Source organism: Podarcis cretensis (genome assembly GCF_951804945.1).
Source record: "Podarcis cretensis genome assembly, chromosome: 9".
Taxonomy (NCBI): domain Eukaryota; kingdom Metazoa; phylum Chordata; class Lepidosauria; order Squamata; family Lacertidae; genus Podarcis; species Podarcis cretensis.
This window is the reverse complement of record NC_137178.1, coordinates 62,675,454-62,694,864: the sequence shown is the minus strand read 5'-3', so window position 1 is coordinate 62,694,864 and position 19,411 is coordinate 62,675,454. Positions and strand designations below refer to the sequence as shown.

Here is a 19,411-nt window from a genome sequence, read left to right as displayed (position 1 = left end):
TTCCAAAAGCTATTGTGGAAAGCAAACATTCAAAGGCCACCCTCAGCTTCTAACATTATGAAAACATAGGATAGTATCAGGCTCTAATTTATTTTCCTGCTATGAACAAGTCTGTTGCAAGCCAGAGTGTCTGTTTTTTTGTTTTTTAACTAAGGATTTAAGACTCAAGGTGTCTGAACACTTTTGGCCCAAACTTCAGACCAATCACTTTACTGGTGTAAACAAGACTTAATAAGAACACACACTGGCAGATGACAGAAGCCTTGTGCAAATCAGTCCCTCGTTTTATTAAACCTTTAAAGATGGTTTTATTTTCCCTGGCATTTAACTGCCCTGTCAGCCAAAAAATGTTACCTTAATCATTGCATCATTCTCAATAGTCTCTTGCTCATTCTCAGACGTGATTTCTTCAGCTTCCAGTTCTTCATCCACCGACGATCCTGCTCGTCGATTCGCCTTATGCACCACTTGCAGAGAATATGGTGTAAGGTGGGCCTCTTTGTTATAGGCTCGTGTGAAGGCAGATTTAACCTGCACACAATAAAGGAAAGATCTGAAGTGAGGCACTGAAGTTTCCCTGTGGCCACTTACCAGCTATGAGCAGCAGGTTTTCTGAAAAGACAGCTTTTCTATTACTGCTGATCTTTTCAAGTAATGTGCAAATGCAGGAGGCAGGTGTTTGCCAGAATTCACTCGATTCACATGAAGTAATGGAGTCCAACAACCCTGAACACCATGCCTTCTGCAACACACAGCAGTTGCATAAGAAGATGGAAGCATGTTTGAAAACCACTGTGTTATGTTAGCTAGGACACATCATCCCCCAGTAAAACAAAACAAGGGTAGAACATTTTGAAGAGAAAGGGAGATTTCCATTTTCAATGAGAGGAAGCGGAAAAGGGTCCCAGCCAAGGAGAGCAGTCCAATGTCAAGAACATTTCCTCAGGATAAAAATCATTCAAGAGGTGTTTATCTGACTTGGGGTGAATGGGAGTAGAGTTGGTGGACAGATCCAAAGCTAAAGTTGTTGGAGTGGAGTGGAGCTACCCATTTCCATTCTGTCAAACCTCTCTCCCTTCTTTCTCAAGCCATAAATGGCTGCACAGCAGTTAGACTTGAAAAAGGTTCCATTTATGGCCAGGGCAGGGCAGGGCAGGGCTAACCCTCCCACCACAATTGAGCCTAATTGCTGTGTGCAGGGGAGAGATTGTGGGCTGGACCGCAGACGTGCTGTGGGGTACATTCGACCCATGGGCCAGTATTTCTCATCCTTGAAAGGGAATAAAATCTTCCTCTTAAGAATAAACTCACACTTTTGGGAGGCTCCCAAATACTGACAAACTGGCCTAAGTATCTGAACACGTGAGCTCTAACCCACAGAAACTGAACCTTGCCTGTTACTATCTTCCTTAGGCCTTTCTGCTCGCTTACTCTTCTTTACCTGCAAAGAGCCTGTCTCCTGTATCAGCCAACCCAAAGAATCCCATATGGCAAATCTAGTTGACTTCTGAAGCAGTAGATTAATTGGCCCACCTACAACCTTATCTGTCCTGCTCTGAGCTTATTTGAACAACAAGATCTAAACATTCTAAAAAAAACCCCACCACTTATATAATCAGCCTAGTGACTAATACCATGCAAAGGCACTGACTTCAGCTAGCTGAGTGCCTTTGTATGTTAGGAGAAAGATGAAGCTATACATGCCCTGGTTAGTGTGGAAGGCACCTGGAAGCAAGTGGGTAAACTCCCTATATGGTTTAGGCTGGGAGACGTAACCCCCTCCGCCTTTGATCCTCCCTTCACATCTGCTAGAAGGAATATTCGCAGTAAGTAACCTGTGTTCCCAGTTGGCATGCAGGAGGCACAGACAATGGCAGAGCTTCATGCTCCAGCACCCCGGGGGGGGGGGGGGGCAGAGAGCAGGCAGGGGCAGCCGCGATGGCACCCCACCGGGGCTGGGCGCTCCCCCTGCACTCCTCTTCCTCCGCCAGTGGGCACAGAGGGTTAAATCCCACAATGACTCATGCCTACATTGCGACGAAAGTTACTCACTTCTGGATGCCTCCTAAGGTAAAGGATCCCTGGACGGTTAAGTCCAGTCAAATTAGACTATGGGGTGCAGTGCTTATCTCGCTTCAGGCCAAAGGAGCCAGCGTTTGTCCACAGACAGCTCTCCAGGTCATGTGGCCAGCATGACTAAACCACTTCTGGCACCACAGAACACTGCGACGAGTGCCAGAGCACACGGAAACGCAGTTCACCTTCCTGCTGCAGTGGTACCTATTTCTCTACTTCCACTGGTATGCTTTCAAACTGCTAGGTTGGCAGGTGCTGGGACAGAGCAACGGGAGCTCACCCCGCCATGTGGATTTGAACCGCCAACCTTATGATCAGCGAGCTCAAGAGGCTTGGTGGTTTAGGCCACCCGCGTCCCAAGGATGCCTCCTACATGCACCAGATGCAACATTCACAGCCAACACCTGATGTTCCATTTTGAAATAGGTTACAGGGGGGGGGAACGTATGAGAATCCTACTTAAGGAAGCCCGTAAAATGTTTTTGGCAGACAACAATCCATGTAAGAGCAACTTACCTTGGAATCAACTTTAGAAAATTCACTAGGTTTGCCTCCCCAACTGGTTACTTCCATTATGCTTTCGACATCTTCCTTCATCAAGCAGTAAGTATCCATAAATGTTACAGCATCCTGCACTCCATCTGTTCCCAGGCAAGTCAAAGGTTTCACAATTGCATCTCGTAAGTATGACAAATAGTCCAGATTTACTGCTCTCTTGCTTGCATGTGTCCTATAGGGAGGGAGGAAGAAGCATTATGTGGGTTTCCCCCTAAAGCCTTTCTGAAGGCAGGGAGGGCTCATGCTCTGCATACAGGCAATCTCAGGTCCCATCGCTGCCATGCTCTAGTGAACATCACTCAGTGGGTTGAGGTATGGCCATCCTTCCAGACTGGTATAAAGCAGATGTAAGTTCATCTGAAGGGCAAAACAGAGGCAGGAGGGTGTGCTCAGCATGTTGGAAAGTACCTATGTGCCAAGCAGGCAATGCGGCTCAAGGGACTACCGATAAAGGTGAAGAGCCATGCAGCATACTCTCTAAACCAGAATTGTACTGCCCAAAGGACACCCAAAATACTATGAATGCAGCTGTCATCTACCCAACAATGTAACATATTTAAGATCTATCTTGCAGAATGGGAATACCAGTTTAATGCAAAATCAAGAGAATGTGGGTATTGAAAAAAAATGTGTAAGAACTCAGCATGTTGACCCATTTCCTGTTGATAAATTGTGTTCTGCAGAATTCTAATTACAGAAGATTATACGAAATGCTTTGCAGGTTTCAGTAACCAGCAGTAAAAAAGAATCTCACATTCTAAACCTTTGGCAACTTGATCACTGTGGCCATGTTTACACAATTAACAACAACCCTGTGAGGTAGATTAAAAGGCTGTGACTGGCCCAAGGTCACCCAGTGAGCTTCATGACTGAATGGGGATTTGAACCCTGATTTCCCAGGTCCGAGTCCGACACACTAACCACTACACCACCCTGGCTTCCTACAGTCCTTCTGCTATGGAGCAGCTATATAAATTAAGTACGTAAATAAATATGGGGAAAGCAAAATGTAGAGAAGGATCTGAAATATTTCCCCTGAAGCTTGCATTTGTTTTATTTGATGTTTTAATGTGTTGCTTTGAGATTTTTTAAAAATATAAAGCGGTGTAGATATGAGATGAATAGTAACAATAAATTTTAAAGGGGGGGGGGGGGAGGCGGTACCAAAACATTCTGTTGTGGTGACCGTAACCTAATTTCAGGTGCCTTTTGGCTTATATATCTTGAGTTTCTAACACTGTCCATAATGGGGGAATTTGCAACACAGGTCACCAGGATTACCTGAGGCTCATGTGCATTGACAGCTCTTGCATGATACGGTCGTGCTTTCCTGTTGATGAAAATTTGCCCAGCCAGCTTGGGAAATTTGGGAATTGTTTCATGTAGCCTCTCATCAGCTCCCCAGGGAGGACACTTGAATAAATGGCCTGAACAATGAAGGAAACATCCGTCAGTTTTCCCTGGAGACTATAATGGACACCATTATTTTCTAATACGCTACACAGAAAATACAGAATGGTACCCAAGGCAATAATAGCAGAACAGAAGTGAAGATGGAAGTCCCATCACCAGCACAGGAGTAGGGATCCTTTTCCAGCCCAGGGCCCCCATTAATTCCAGGGGTCGTGTGTTGGGCCCAGCAAGAGGCAAAGTAGTGGGCTGCATTTCAGCCACGTAAAAGACGAGGTTTCTGCAAACACATCTCTCCATCCAGGAAAGGAGGGCATCACAGGCTAAAGGCACATTCCAGCAAGGCAAAATAACGTGAGGGTACAAAGCTTGGAGAGTCTCCAGGACCAGGCAGCCTGGGTCACATGTGAAATTTCAGAGAAATTTCCAGGGGAGAGGTTTGTGCATACTGGGAAGTAGCCATAGGCTGTGGCTATTAACTTTGATCCCTGTCCTGTGCTTTGAGATGGAAATTGTGCCAATGATTACCAGCACTATAACTCAGTTGGTAGAGCATGAGACTCTCGGAGTCATGGGTTCGAGCCACACTTGGGCCAAAAGATTACAGGGGGTTGGACTAGATGACTCCTTGTGGTCTCTTGCAACTCTGAGATTCACTTTTGAAGGTGCTTGCTGCCGAGACAAATCCCTTCCCACCCCAGCAGGGAGAGAAAAGGCCTTTGAAATCAGGAAAGTACACTGCTGACAGGCAATACAACCCCTGCTTTCAAAGCTGTTCATGAGGACCTTTCAAAGTTGAGAGCACCCACCCTCCTTCAGTCACTTTGTAAGAGTTTCTCACGGGCAAAACCCTACCCCTCCAAAGTTTCTCTGAAATTCTCCCCACCTCTCCCTGTTTTTTTAGCTGGTATGTTTTCACCCCTCCCTCCCTCCCGCTAAACAAACTGATGGGGAAAAGCATGGCTGAGAAGTTCAGCCCCGCTCTACTTTGCACAAATCCTGGGCTTTTTTCTCCTGCCACAGCCTGCAACAAAGCAGCAGCAGATACCCCTCAGGCAGCCACACGATATGCTCTGGAAACTAAAGAAGTGGGTAACCTGCGTAGGTAGAAGGCTCCAATTTCGTCGGCTGCGAATCTGCCGGTCAACTAAGTCGCCATCGCAAATACTGTCAGCTGCTTTGCTAAGCAACATCAGGTGTTTCTTCATGTTACCCCTGGGGGGAAATGATGGCTCACATTACTCACAAACAATTGTACTTTGGTTAGTCCTGATGCAGCTACACAATCCAAATCGTTCAGATTCATTTAACTCACCCTGCAGCAGCTGGGGTCACGTGGATGTAGTTCTCCTGGACAAAGAGCGGGGCGAGAGAGTAATCGTGGAAGAAGAGGTCCGATTTGTCTATAAGGGACATGTGAGAGGTCTCTTCTCCGGTAGCAAAAACCTTCCTGACAACATCGAAAGGGCCCTGCAAAAATTAAAGAGAATCTGAATTCTACCGTCAAGCAAAGCTTCTGCACCAATTGCAGAGATTAGCCCTGGAAGAATCTGGACAAGTATCCACTACAAGAGCTTTTCCTACTATTTATTAAAGTCATCCAGAGATCGCAGGGTGGTTCACAACATAAAAATATAAAATGAGAACACAAAATACATTATAAAACAAAAACAAACCTATAACGCCGCCCCCCAACACATTTAAAAGGTCATAGAATGTTTAATCACCCAAAGGACTACAGAGAAAGGTTTCTGCCCGGGGCCTAAAGATATGTAATGAAGGCAACAGGTGAGCCTCCCTGGGGAAAGCATTCCACAAATGGGGAGCCACCACAGAAAAGGCCCATTCTCCTATTGCCACCCTCTGGACCTCATGGAGGAGGCACACAAAGAAGGGCCTCAGATGATTATCAAAGGATCCAGGTTGGTTCATATTTTACATTGAACCTCAAGGACTCCAATAAATAAGACACTCTGCAGCACAATCGTTGCCACGTTTACCCAGAATTATGTCCTACTGAATTCACTGGGCCCTACTTCCAGGTATGTGGGGTCAGGACTGCAGTCTTAGTCTGATTTGGCTCAGTGTTTACATGTTCAAAGCTAACAATATCTGGGGTATCATGAGCTTCAGTGCCTGTTCCCAATACTATTACTGTACTTTTCTTTTTTAATGCCAAAATTAGACGTACAACTTCTGGTTTCTGGCAAAAATCTAATTATGCAGGTCCTGTTGCAAAGCAAGCTGGCACAGACATGGCATTCCCCAAGCCAAACTTCATCCTACCATTTTGATGTCCTTTTTTGCTTTGCTAGCATCCTCTTTGACACCATCGTAGGTCAGAGATTTGCTCCCTGCACACCACATGCTGAGATTATGTAAAACCTGAGAACAAAACAGAAAGGTTAGAGCTTGCTTCATTTTGATGTCTGAAACTCCATCCGCCATGGATAGAGAGCAGACTAAATAAATGACTACGGATTAAAGGCTGGCACTGATCAATAACTCACTTGTCTGATATCCTGATTGGCTGCCAAGATGACTTCATTCATTGCTGGTGGTGGAATCTTTAACCCCTCTTTAAAGGCAATGGACATCATGGCACCCTGCGAGAAGGAAAGTAGAGAAATTCATGAAGAATAGATTTATAAGTGGTTATTATCCATGACAACTACCGGTAATTGGAATCACTTCTCTCTGATGGTACCATCTAAGGCAATAACCCCCCCCCCAAAGTTGGGGAAAATAAAGCCAACACTGTTACACCCTGCTTTTAAGCTTCCTGGAAACATCTGTTGGATCTCTTGAAGAAAGGCTTTGGACTGACCCAGAAAGGCAATTCTTATTGTCCTACTTTAAGAGAGTCCCAGCATATTATTTGTCAATCGCCTACCTTAATCTGCTCCACGCGTGGTCTGTGAAAGCGAAGATCAAAGCAGTAGTGGACAAGGGAACGCATCTTTGGGTGATTCCGATCATTACACATACAAATTATAGGAACCTTTGTATGTTTAATCAGGTCAATCAGTTCCTGCAATTAGAGAATGCAACCCCACTATGAAGCCGTTTGTGTGGCTCTGCTGGTACCAACCACAGTGCTGTGCAAATTAGTGCAACTTGATGCAAGTTTGCCATGCATCTCATCTAGCTTTCAGACATTTAGGAATGACCCAGCTGCTTAACAGCTCAAGCTGCTGTTAGTGAATTAGTCTCAAGGAAAGCAAAAGCTTTCTAGTAGACCAACTTGATAAACCAAAGCAAGGTTGAGCTTTTCCCCTACATTTTTGTGAAAGAAGCAGTCGGCACAAAATGGAATGATAAAATATTTTTGAGACAAAAAGGACATGATACTCATTTTCAATCAGTTATCCTTTAAGCTAATAAAGATCTGTTCCGTGAACTGTCTGAACTTCCACCTCTCCTCCCCCCCAAAACTCACAATAATCACTTTTACACTTTTCATGGAAGTTATTCTACCTGGATGCCTCCCCTGTCTTCGTTGCCAGCCATTCCATCCACCTCATCCATAATTAGGACATGCTTGGTGCTGACTGAAGATGATGTGCCTGAGGATGATGGAGGAAGAGTAAAAAAAAGGCAAAGTGATCTTCTCCCCACATTGTAAGCCACAAAGTACAACTTACTGCGCACAAGCAAACCACACCCACTTCACTCCTTCCAATTCGTGCAGGGAAGAAATAAACCACCACCTCATTACATTTGAACCTTGGATTATGGTTTGTTTCATCCCAAAGAAACTCAGTTAGTAAACCAAGACTGAAGTTTGGTTACAGATCATAGTTAGTTGGATACAAAGCAAACCATGATCTGTGGTATTGCTAAGACAGGGATTGTGTTTTATTACATTCTAGGGCAACAAACTGTCCAGAAAGGCCCAGTTTCATGTCATGGTAAACTGTCTGCTGTGAACCTGCCCATCTCCTGAAAACGCTGCTGCTTACCAAAAATCAATCCAAGATAGAATACCATTTTTTGAGCATGAGGGAATTATTAGGGCCTAACTGTGAAATTGGTGACAGCGAGTCCACATTAATTGTTCTAGCCAGTAAGAAGGAATGCCCAGAAAGGGGAATGAAGATACCTGAACAGAACTCTTTGATGCTGGTGTTATTTAGAGATTCGGCAACCACCTCCTTCAGGCTGTTCTTACTGCGAGTGTCGCTGGCATTTAATTCCACATAGCTCAAGCCCAGTTCCTAAGCCAAACACACAAATAAAACAGCAGTGTCAATAAGACAGACAGACAAACAAAATGCTTATACTGTATAGATTAGTCCAGCAGCCAACAAGCAGTCTTATTCTAGGGATACGGTCAATAAGATCAATAACCACAACCCCCAATCTTCTATGCACACCACTTGATTCCAATTAAAAATTGGGGAGTCAGAAGGTATTCCTCAGGAGGTCAGCTGTGGCCCTGGATCTTCTCTAAACTAGTCATTGTTTTTGTGATTAGCCACCAATATAAAAATGACCCCAGAGAGAAAATGACCATCTGAAAAAACTAAGCAAGCAACTCTGCTTTTAAAACAGTAAGTCAAAGTGGATTAGGTCAACTAAACAGATGGACCTGACCCACAGAACAGGATACCACAGAACATTATAATTCAGCTTTCTTTAAAAAAAAAATGCAGTTGCAGTTGCAACCTTGTTTTTTTAAAACAGACTTCAGAGTCCTATATAGAAATGAATTACCATATTGGCCTGAATATAAGCCACCCTCTTTTTTTTTCCAAATTCTGACTGTGAAAAGTTAAACTGCGGCTTAAATTCGCAACCTTACAAAAATGGGCTTTTACGATATCGCTGCTGAAACAGACATACATTAAAACAGAATGGGTGTGAGTGCCTGCAGAATTTTAAGGGAGCGGCTTATATTCAGGTATTGTCTTTTTTTCTTTCTTCCCTTTCAATTTTAAAGCTGCGGCTTATATTCGGGTGCGGCTTATATTCAGGCCAATACGGCAAATCAAAAGCAAACAATTGTCCTAGCTCCTCTAATTCTAAGGGAAGCCAGAGGGAGAGTGACAGTACAGCCAAAGCCAGTCCACCTGCATACAGTAGAACCTCGGTTTTTGAACATAGTCCATTTGACTTCTGAAACGTTCAAAAACCGAAAATCAAAGGGCTGTCGGCAAAGTGAATGGTGAAAATGAAAGCATTCACTTCAGGATTTTCGGCGTTCGGCAGCTGAGACAATCGACAGCCAAGACAATCGAAAAACGGTGTTTGACCTTATTTGACTGTGGTCGCCTCCAGTAAGTGGGGGAACTTTCAGTACTTTCTAATGGCAGAGGTGGATGCTGTTACAGTGGTACCTCGGGTTAAGTACTTAATTTGTTCTGGAGGTCCATTCTTAACCTGAAGCACAACTAATGGGGCTTCCTACTGCTGCCGCGCCGCAGGAGCACGATTTCTGTTCTCATCCTGAAACAAAGTTTTTAACCTGAGGTACTATTTCTGGGTTGGCGGAGTCTGTAACCTGAAGCATATGTAAGCCGAGGTACCACTGTATATGGTGAGCACTGACATGCAGGCCAGCTTTGATTTGCTGATAGACTTAAGCAGGAAAGCAGCTGTCACGGTCCACTGCAATACCAGAAAATGCATTTCTGGTGTTGTTCAGTCACTTCCTCCATCAAACAGCCCCCAAAGAAGTTCATCCCAATGCTCTCGTTTCCTTCGCATGCAGTCCCCCATTTTGGGGGGAAAATGCAACTCACTTCGCAAACTAGTGAAGCAGTGGTCGTTTTGCCAACCCCCGGGGGGCCAGACAGCAAAGCTGCTTTGGAACTAGCACCATCGTCTTTGACTCCAAATTTACTTGGTTTTGCTGCAGGGAAAAGAGAGGGAAGCTTTAGCCAACCATGTCATATAACAGCCAAGAGGAAAACAAGCAACAGTTTAACGAGATTCTTCAATGAAACAGAAACAAAGCAATTTCAAAACAAAAAAAAACCCAATGCTTTACAAATCCAACGAAGGGAGTGCCATGTTGAACATCTCTGCCCATCCCAAAATTATTTTTAAAAATCCAGATGTAGAAAACCAGGCTACATGTGCTAGTGTTTTCAGTAAGTCTTTTCGTTTTACATGAGATAGTATCTAAATGCCACCTTCAGAACCTGCAGTAGTAAAACAGGATGCAAGTATTTAAAATGAATAAACTATCCACATGCAAGCCTCCATTTTCAGTCTAAGGTTGTACAGTCCCAACAGGGGCACACAATTATTCTGAATATGTAGATCAGTTCTTAACGCCAGAAAAAAATGAACTTTTTGGTTTTTAAAAAAAACACTGCAGAATTCAAGCAAATTTACTCTGAAATGTCTGTGGGTTTTCTATCAGTTTGAAATGGCAAGGTATTAAAGGGTTTTTTTTCAAAAGCAAAACTGAGCCTGTAAACCTATAAATACCTAATAAGACTTAAACTTCATTTTAGATTTAAGTTGCTTCAACTGTAAAGAATGTCCTCAGCCAGACTTGCTTCAAGGGCAACGCTGAAACATGGTTTGTGTTCCTTAAACCAAATTAAATACATTTGATGTGTTAAGCTGGGAAGCTAATTAGAAAACCCTGTTTATAAATAGCATTACTGGAGTGAAACCATTAATACTGGTTCACTGAATGCAGTACTGTATCTACAAACATTGGCTGGGGCAATAAGAGAGCTGTGTGGGGTAGCAGCTACGGACTCCTTGGGAGGGGAAGGGAACACACTACAAAAGCAAAATTCTGACTCAGTTGTCCGCTAACATTGCAATGACCACATCCAGAACATTAACAGATTAAAATAAAACCAGGTTTCAATGCTATCTGTCAACCAGGCTACGGTTTGGCATTAAGACGTACTGTGTAAATATAATATACATCATCAAGACCCTGGAAAAAGGTGTCAAGTTCCAGAAGAATCATTTGTTGCACAATTACCGTGTTTGTCCTGCAAAATATTCCTGTGCCAGTTTCGAAGCCAACGTAAGAGTTTATTGGCACAGCTTTGGTCACCTTGTTGCCCAATGATTGTTTTAAGGGATGTGGGCTTGTATTTGTCCACCCATAATAACACCTCAGCTCCACCTTTACTGCCTTTTTGAATTGGGCTCCCAACATCCTTTGGATCCTTTTTCTCTGGTGCTTTCTGATCAAAGTCCAGACCTCTCCTTGCTTCCATTGTTTGCTTCTTGGGAGATCTGACGGTATTGTCCTTTTCAGGAGTGACTTTTTTCTTTTTGGGTTCACTCTCTCTAGTTGGAGGGCTAATTTTTCTTCTTTCCGCTTCAGTTTTCGGTGGGGTTTTCACACACTTGGATTTGGCCTTCTTTGCCTTGAAAAGGAAAGACATGCCAGAATTAGCAGGCCTGAGCTCGGAGACAAAAGCTTTCAAATGGTGCTTCTAGGAATTCAGGGATTCTCAAAAAGATCAGCAACGGGAGCTCACTGGCTTCGATCAGATACAACACTAAACTATAGTTTAAGTATACTAAATCATACTTGAGCGAGCCCTGGGCTTGCTCCAGTCCAGTCATTAGAAGGAGAAAGCTTTTTCTTCTGCTTTCTGTTTTTCTGTTTTTTCTGTTAGGTCTGAACCCTAACTGTGGTTAAAACCAAATAACAGTTTATTATGTCCCTTTAAGGCTACCAGGGACACACTGCAAAAAAAAGTTGGCTGCCTTCACAGCAGTCGTCCTTTTCTCCATACAGTTACCAGGAAGGGGTGGCATATCATAATGTACAATGGCTTCCGGGGACTTTTAAATTAGAAGTTTTAAACAAGTGTGGCAAAGTGTGAGGCTGTTTCAGGATTTTTCCTAAACTCCACACAGATTTAATATGGCACAGACTTACCAGTCTGCTCACGTGCAAGGGACACACATCAAATTAAGTTTGTTTTCTCCAACCCTAATTACAATAGAATACCTATTCTGTCAGATGGATAACCTTTTTTAAAAAAATAACTATACATGGCAATAACATTAAGTCTCAGTGTTAGCACACAAACTAGGAGGTTATTCATCCACTTTTAGTTGGGGTTTTTTTTTGTCTCTGCTGTGTAAGGAAAGAGGAGAAAACCCAAAGATTTCTGTAATTTTTCTCCCCAGCTTGGAAGAAGACTTTTCCTTGTGAATACGGCTTGTGAGGAAAGGATACAGCACCCACTTGCCGTGGAAAAATGCTGCAATCTAATTCATAGCCCCCACCCCACGAGTCCACAGTCCTTCTAAAGGCTGTGCAACAACACAATGCCAAGAAATGTGATATTGAATCTCCTGGCATCAAGCATTCTTTGGCCTTGAGGTTATTCAAAAGAACAACTAGTTCTGCAATTAAAAAGAGAATTAAGAGAGTGTTGTCAATTAAACTAATTTGTACAAACCTCGGCTTCAGCTGCCACTTCATACTTTGACTTCTTGCCTGGCATACTCCGAATCAGGTCAAATAAACCATCTTCATCAATTATTTTTGTCCCTAAAGCTAAGGCCTATAAGAGAAGCCAAAGTCTACAGTTATTCACATTTATAGCGCTCAGTGTCAGAAAGTAGCACAATCGCACCCAGCTAACGTGTTCAAATGCACCAGATGTAGAACCTGGTTAAGCAAATAAAATATACCTGAAATCAGAGGTCTCCACTAATTATTTCCTCACCTCAACAAGCAACCTTCAGCTCCAGAAGAAGAGAATCTGCCTATCACAAAGATCTGGCCTCATATTGCTGAGGCTAAAAGCCTTTGAGTCTTAAGAGGTGTACTGTTGATAGTGCTAACAAAATGGAACTCAGAAAAAGGCCATTTCACTGAATGCAGGATACATTTAAAGCTGTAACCCTAAGCACATTTATTTGGAAGTGCCCTTGAATTTAGTGTAAACACACTGAGGACTGCACTTTTATCGAGCAGCTGCAAGGTGACAATTGTACTTGACTAAAGTAGCGCAGGAGTGAGGACGAATGCTGATTTCCAATAATGTACAATACAATGTACTGGATAAATATCTCTATAGATAGATAGACAAGACAGATAGATAGATAATTTATTACGGTCGGAGACCAGCTTATAAAACACACTTGGGAGTACAATCCCAGAAAGAAAACAAACAGTTAAAACAATGTACAACAATAAATTTAAAATTTATAAATGTGATAAGCATATAGACACTTTAAAATTTAAGATAAGCTACCGCATAGATATGACCCAGAGTTACCCATGGACAGAATCTGGCGACCATTCGGGTCGTCTTATGATCTTTGCCTAATAGGAAAAGGTTGAATTTTTGCTTTTCCGGGAGGTCGGTGAGCCTCACCAGCAGGGGATCGATGGTCTTACTACATGCCTCTTCATAAAAGGGACATCTAAAGAACAAGTGCTCTGGGCTTCCTATATCCCCCAATGAACAGGCGCAGAGTCTCTGAGCACATGGGACTTTTTTAAAGGCTCCTTCCAGGACCGGCCAGGGCAGAGCCGAGCTTCTGGCGAGTGTAAAGGCCCTTCTAGCATTTTTGGATACGAGAAAGAAGAGATATTCTGCCGGTGCGGCTATATCTCTCTCGATTTCTCCAATTTTATAGTCGGGGCACCTTGAGCAGTCCTGTTGACTCTCGGGGTCTATGATTCTTTGCCTGACCGTAGCTTTTGCCTGGCCCAACCCCAGGCTTAGAAGGGCTTGAGGGGCAAAACCCAGTTTCTGAAGGGTGTTCAGGACAGCTGTCTGCCAGCCTGACTGGAACTGGTCGCAGAGGATCAGTGGGGATATTCCTCGGGGGAGCAGATTCAATGTCAGCCATTTGTAAACCGATGTTAGGCAGAATATCTCTTATCTGCAAGCGCCAATCCCCCATCCCGGGATGAAACCATTTCAAACCCAAATGGATCTTCCTCAAATGAACTTCAGTGTGTTCCAGAGGGCCTCCTGCATCCTCTTCAAAAGGAGCCACACAAAACGAGTACCTTGGTTCCCAAACAGCTTAGTTGTTGAACAAATTGGCTCCTGAACGCCGCAAACCCGGAAGTGTTCTGGTTTTCAAACGTTTTTCGGAAGCCAAACATCCGATGCGGCTTCCAATTGAGTGCAGGAAGTTCCTGCAGCCAATCGGAAGCCACACCTTCATTTTTCAATGGTTTCGGGAGTTGAACGGACTCCCAGAATGGATTAAATTCAAGAACCAAGGTACCGCTGTGCCCTGCAGAGAGTTGTCTGGAAAGAAAATTAGCGCACACACACACCAAAAAAACTATTTCAAATAGGCTGGGGTTGTGGTAAGACTTAATTTTGAAGTGAAGCCATTCTGTTCTCAAGACCGGGACATGGCTTGATAGGAGAAGAGGATACATAGGTCAGGGAGGCAAGAGATCGCTTGTTATGACAAAGCAAGAACTCCATGACCACACGGTCAAAGCAAGGACTCCATGACCACACAACTTACCTTGTCAGTCTTGGCTGCACCGCAGTCACGACCCTTCACAAGATAGTCTGTCTTCTTGCTGATATTCCCAGTTACTTTCCCTCCATAGCGCTCAATCAGAGATTTGGCCTCATCGCGTTCAATGGATTCCAAGATGCCTGTGATCACAAACGTCAGGCCTTCAAAGCAATTTTCACCTCCCTAAGGAGAAAAAACGGTGCCAATGGGCAGCATTAAGTTTAAGGCAGTTGAAGTGAAAGCTACAGCAGCCATGTTCCAAAGAGAGGAAAAGTAAAAAAGGACTGTTTGAAAAATGATTTTGTTCTTCATAATGCTGAAATGAAAACTGATCTTTGGCACAGTATAAACATACTGCTGGCTTGCAGAACAGCCTGCAAACCTGAAGACAGCTTTGTCAACAAATATGCACAATTTCAGCTGTCTGGCCTTAAATGCACATTGATTGTACAGTATCTGGTTAGAATATAGCAGGTGTCCAACAGTAGGCCTGGGAGAAAGAGATGAGAAAGTCTGGAAGGAGTTGCTAGGCCCAATAATACTAGAAATACCAATCACTCGTGGTATGTTTCTGCAAGAAGATGTCTGCACTTACTTGTGGGATCTCCTTAGAGCCAAGCGCTCTTGGGCCTTCACGATTAAGATAGCTTCTATAAGCTTGATAGTTGGCTCGCTTCTTTTCAGAGTCCTCAGGACTTACAGACTTTGAAAAGAAAAATCACATGGCACTGCTGCAATCAGGTTCCACTCAGTTCAAATAATGTAAAGAGATGAGCAAACATTGATATAAACCCAAATACAAATTATTTGTACACCAATCATTTAGGATAAGTTTGAACACACTTCTGGTATGTTAATCTTCATTCAAATTAAGGCCTACCTATTTTTTAAAAAACAGTTCAGTTTCTTCAAGGTCTGATGCTACTCTTTCACACTCCCTGAAGAGAAAAAAATACAAGAAGCTGGACACACAAAGTCTTGTGTGTTGAGCAGCTGATCAAGCTCTCTGCCCATTCTGAGCAATGTCTTCGGTGCACAGAATTGTGCAAAAAATCTACAAACAGAAGGTGGCTAAAATGGACTCTCATCTCTGCAGCTTGTCCAAAGCCAGTTCACAACAGAGATGAAATTGATGTTAGAACTGAAATCTCCCTTGCACCCCAATACAGTCCTGTATTATTCACACTATAGTGTTGACAGCAGGGAGTGCGCTGGAAGAGCACACTGTAATAGGGATTGAGGATATCTAGCCTGTACAGCCAAATTCTAAATCCTTGCCTGGCAAAAAGCATCAGAGACAAGACCGCTAATCTGTTGAAAGTATGGGCACACTTATTGGGACACTGGGACTACAAGCGGAGAAACAAAAAAAAAAATTTATTCTTCACTTGGCCTGAGCTCTCTGAACAAATAGGTAGGCTAGGGATATGCATGCAAACCAGGTCAAGGTATGATATTTAAACCAGACACAAAGGAAGTTGAGGTCATTTTAATCTGCCTTAGTATTTTAACTTTTGCATGCTTTCAAGTATATGGCTGTTGATTTTTCTTGATTTTTCTGTTTTATCTTTTGAGGTTTTTCACAATCATGTGGTGTATAAATTTTATGAAACAAACAGACAAATCTATGTTTACAGTGGTGCCTCGCAAGACAAAAAGAATCCGTTCTGCGATTCTCTTCGTCTAGCAGTTTTTTCGTCTTGCGAAGCAACCCTATTAGTGGCTTAGCGGATTAGCGCTATTAGCAGCTTAGCGGCTATTAGCGGCTTAGAAAAAGGGAGAAAAAAACAAAAAAAATCGCAAGACTTGCAAGACGTTTTCGTCTTGCGAAGCAAGCCCATAGGGCAATTTGTCTTGCGAAGCGCCTCGAAAAACGGAAAACCCTTTCGTCTAGCGGGTTTTTCATCTTGTGAGGCATTCATCTTGCGGGGCACCACTGTACTACGTTTATACAGTGTCTTGTAACATATATTCTCTGTGTGACACAATTAAAATACAACACAAAACAATTAAAATACTATCAGACCATATGGCATGAACCAGGTGAATGAGAGGGATCTTCAACTGGCAAAGATTGGACTGGGCAAAGCTTTCTGGGAAGGCTGTTCCCACAAGAGGGACCCCCAAAATACCTTCTTCCTGGTGGTTACCCCTCTCACTTCGTTTGGTGGGGACACTCAAAGCAGGGCCTCTGAAGGCAACCCTTAGTTTTTGATAGGTACATATGGGGAAAGGCCATCTCTGAGGAAATTTTGTTCTAAGCTTTTTAGGACATTCTAGGTTAAAGCAACACTTCCAAGTTTGGCCTGGAAATGCACAGAATAAGATGGTTCTTATTCTGAGCCATCTTTAGTTTCTGAACCATTTTTTAAGGCAGGCCCATGTTTAAATATATTACAATAGTCTAAATAGGACATTACCAGACCACAGGTAAATGATGGCCAAGCTATTACCATCCAAGTCAAGTTACAGCTGGTGTTATCAGCCAAGGTGAAAAAAGGCACTTTCAGCCACAGAAATCACTTGGGCCTTTAATGACAGTACTGAGTCACTAAGTACCCCTAAATTGAAAGCCAAAATATTTTTGGGAGTGTGACCTCACCTAGGACAGGCTGCCCAGCATTGAGCCAGGTGAATGACCCACCAACCAATTCCATCTTGTCTGGAATTACATCTCAGCTTGTTTGTCTTCATCCAGTCCACTACCATGCCAAGGCATTGGTTCAATCCATGTCAGGGCAGACAAGACCTTTCAAGTTCCATCAACATGCATTCAAAATAATGATGAAATCTGCAGGTCCTAAAGTGTGGTCTTCAAACCTACCTTAGATTTTGGGGGAGTAACCTTCTCCTTTCTAGGTGTCTCCTCTGGTAAAACCGACTTTACTTTTGGAGTCCTACGTTCATTTTTTATCATTTCTCCTTTTGGAGTTCCATTTTCTACTTTAATACTTTCTGATTTTTGCTTCAGCACAGCCAACTTGGAACTTGGCTTTGAGGGCAACAGCTTATTCCCCAAATCCTTCCTCTCTTTAGTAACAGAAGACTCAGGGTGCTGACTCAATGTTTTTGTACTTTCTGAGCAAACCTGGTCCTTTGCAGAATTAGGCCTTGTGTCCACAGTTGAACTGGCAGGTTTTACTGGAGAGAGAAGAACATGTTGCAGATTAAAAATTAGTGCTACCACCTCAGCCTTGAAAGTTAAATTACTATTTTGCTGGATAAAAATTACCTTTAGGAGCCTGTTTATGTTTTTCTGCTTCAACTGGACTAGTTTTGACTGTTGAAGGTATCTGTTTCTCTTCTGGATCTTTTCGAGGCTAAAGAGAGATGTGCTCATGAATAACTATTATGATGAAGCTATTACAAATAGGAAATAGGAATCTATTTTTGTAAATAAACAATCAGTCTGAATCATTTTAAGATGATGTCCAATTCTTTTGTTGAGTTTTAAATAAGCTAAATACAACTGCAAAGTATTTTAAACAGTCTGTATTTAAAACTCGGTAAAACAAATAGGAAATTAACTGACTTACACTTAAGATGTTTAGGGAAGTTTTTAATGTTTGATGTTTTATCGTGTTTTTAATGGTCTGTTGGGAGCTGCCCAGAGTGGCTGGGGCAACCCAGTCAGATGGGTGGCAAACAAATAATAAAATTGTTGTCGTTGTCGTTGTGTATGGAGTGGATTATTTTAAAGGGTGGTGACACTGTCCTTTAAAATTCAGGCTTATTGGCAGAAAGGGCCAAGAGATTATCACAAATTCATAGTCACTATTGAGTGCACCCATCCCAATCAAAACAAGATTGTGCTCATGCAACACAAGGTCATCAGATGAACTTCTGTATTGCCACATTCATCTCTACTGCATGAACCATTTGAAGCTATAGCCTATGACATGCAGCAGAATTTGGTTTCAACCAGAGGTTTGTCGGATGAGCATAGGACAGGAGTTGGCAACCAAGCCACCAAGCCAAAACTCTGCAATAGTCCTCAGCTTGGGTCCATCAGGAAGAAGAGTTTGGAAGAGGCACACAAAGAGAAGCAGGCTCTTTCTCAAAATAAAGCAGCATGCCAGAGATAACAAAGCCTTCCACTGTCATACCCACATCATACACAAGGTGACTATGATCCACTGTCAGATTTCCACTTGCACCCACCCTTTGTGAAGTAGTTGCACAGAGCAACCAGTTCATAAGATGTTACCTTTTTCTTCTTTGGTGTTTCATCCAGCATGGCCAGAGTTCTGGCAAATTCTTCATCTTCATGCAGCTGCCTCTCCAACTGAAATAAGTGTGTAATGCATCACAATTGGCATTGATAAGTAAACGGGCAGTGCTAAAAATCAGAGGATTACTATGCTACCTAAACTAGGGATGTTACTGAACTTTGTAATTCATTGCCTTGGAATATAAATCTTCCTTGCCCTTGACGATTCTTCCTCAACTCAATTTGATTGCAATACACGGCAAAGAAGAACTATGTTCCTCTTGCCACCAACAATGGTCCCAGATTGCCGTATTGCTGCTATGGTAGTAAGCCAAGCACCAGAAATGCTGGGAAATGTAAATCAAAGTGGTCTTCACCAAGAGCTGGGAAAACTACAATCGCGACACCTGGCTTGTTGCGTAAGTAGCACGAAATGGGAAAGTATACCTGCAGATCAGTGATGGGACGGAGTTTGAAGGGGTGCTTGGGGAAGGAATTGGACTATGTCACAGTCCTATGGTCTGATTTAACTCACTGGCTCAGAAGACAACAACCTCCCCCCTTTTTGAGGAGGCAAGATAATTATCCCAGCATTTTTTGAGCCAATCACTACACCACAAATAATTTCATCTAATTCTTCTTGCAAGTAGCAATACAGTGGTGCCTCGCAAGACGAAATTAATCCGTTCCGTGAGGCTCTTCGTCTAACGGTTTTTTCGT

At 43.0% G+C, this 19,411-nt stretch overlaps 1 protein-coding gene across 3 annotated transcripts in view; it reads right to left on the bottom strand.

Moving 5' to 3' along the window:
* The window catches only part of RFC1 (replication factor C subunit 1), a 40,839-nt gene that overhangs the window by 1,899 nt on the left and 19,529 nt on the right, over positions 1 to 19,411 (bottom strand). For 2 of the 3 annotated variants that reach the window (XM_079989654.1, XM_079989655.1), the window contains 18 exons: positions 18,689 to 18,766; positions 17,714 to 17,801; positions 17,306 to 17,622; positions 15,077 to 15,184; positions 14,485 to 14,664; positions 12,441 to 12,545; positions 10,997 to 11,390; positions 9,789 to 9,898; positions 8,147 to 8,261; positions 7,522 to 7,610; positions 6,938 to 7,075; positions 6,555 to 6,650; positions 6,331 to 6,429; positions 5,360 to 5,514; positions 5,142 to 5,259; positions 3,916 to 4,061; positions 2,593 to 2,806; positions 355 to 531 (listed from right to left, as the gene is read on the bottom strand). In XM_079989654.1, coding sequence (XP_079845780.1) covers positions 355 to 531; positions 2,593 to 2,806; positions 3,916 to 4,061; positions 5,142 to 5,259; positions 5,360 to 5,514; positions 6,331 to 6,429; positions 6,555 to 6,650; positions 6,938 to 7,075; positions 7,522 to 7,610; positions 8,147 to 8,261; positions 9,789 to 9,898; positions 10,997 to 11,390; positions 12,441 to 12,545; positions 14,485 to 14,664; positions 15,077 to 15,184; positions 17,306 to 17,622; positions 17,714 to 17,801; positions 18,689 to 18,766 — 2,727 coding nt within the window. Of the gene's footprint in view, positions 1 to 354; positions 532 to 683; positions 740 to 2,570; positions 2,807 to 3,915; positions 4,062 to 5,141; positions 5,260 to 5,359; positions 5,515 to 6,330; positions 6,430 to 6,554; positions 6,651 to 6,937; positions 7,076 to 7,521; positions 7,611 to 8,146; positions 8,262 to 9,788; positions 9,899 to 10,996; positions 11,391 to 12,440; positions 12,546 to 14,484; positions 14,665 to 15,076; positions 15,185 to 17,305; positions 17,623 to 17,713; positions 17,802 to 18,688; positions 18,767 to 19,411 lie in introns of those variants that run through there. The other variant, XM_079989656.1, reaches the window with a different exon arrangement.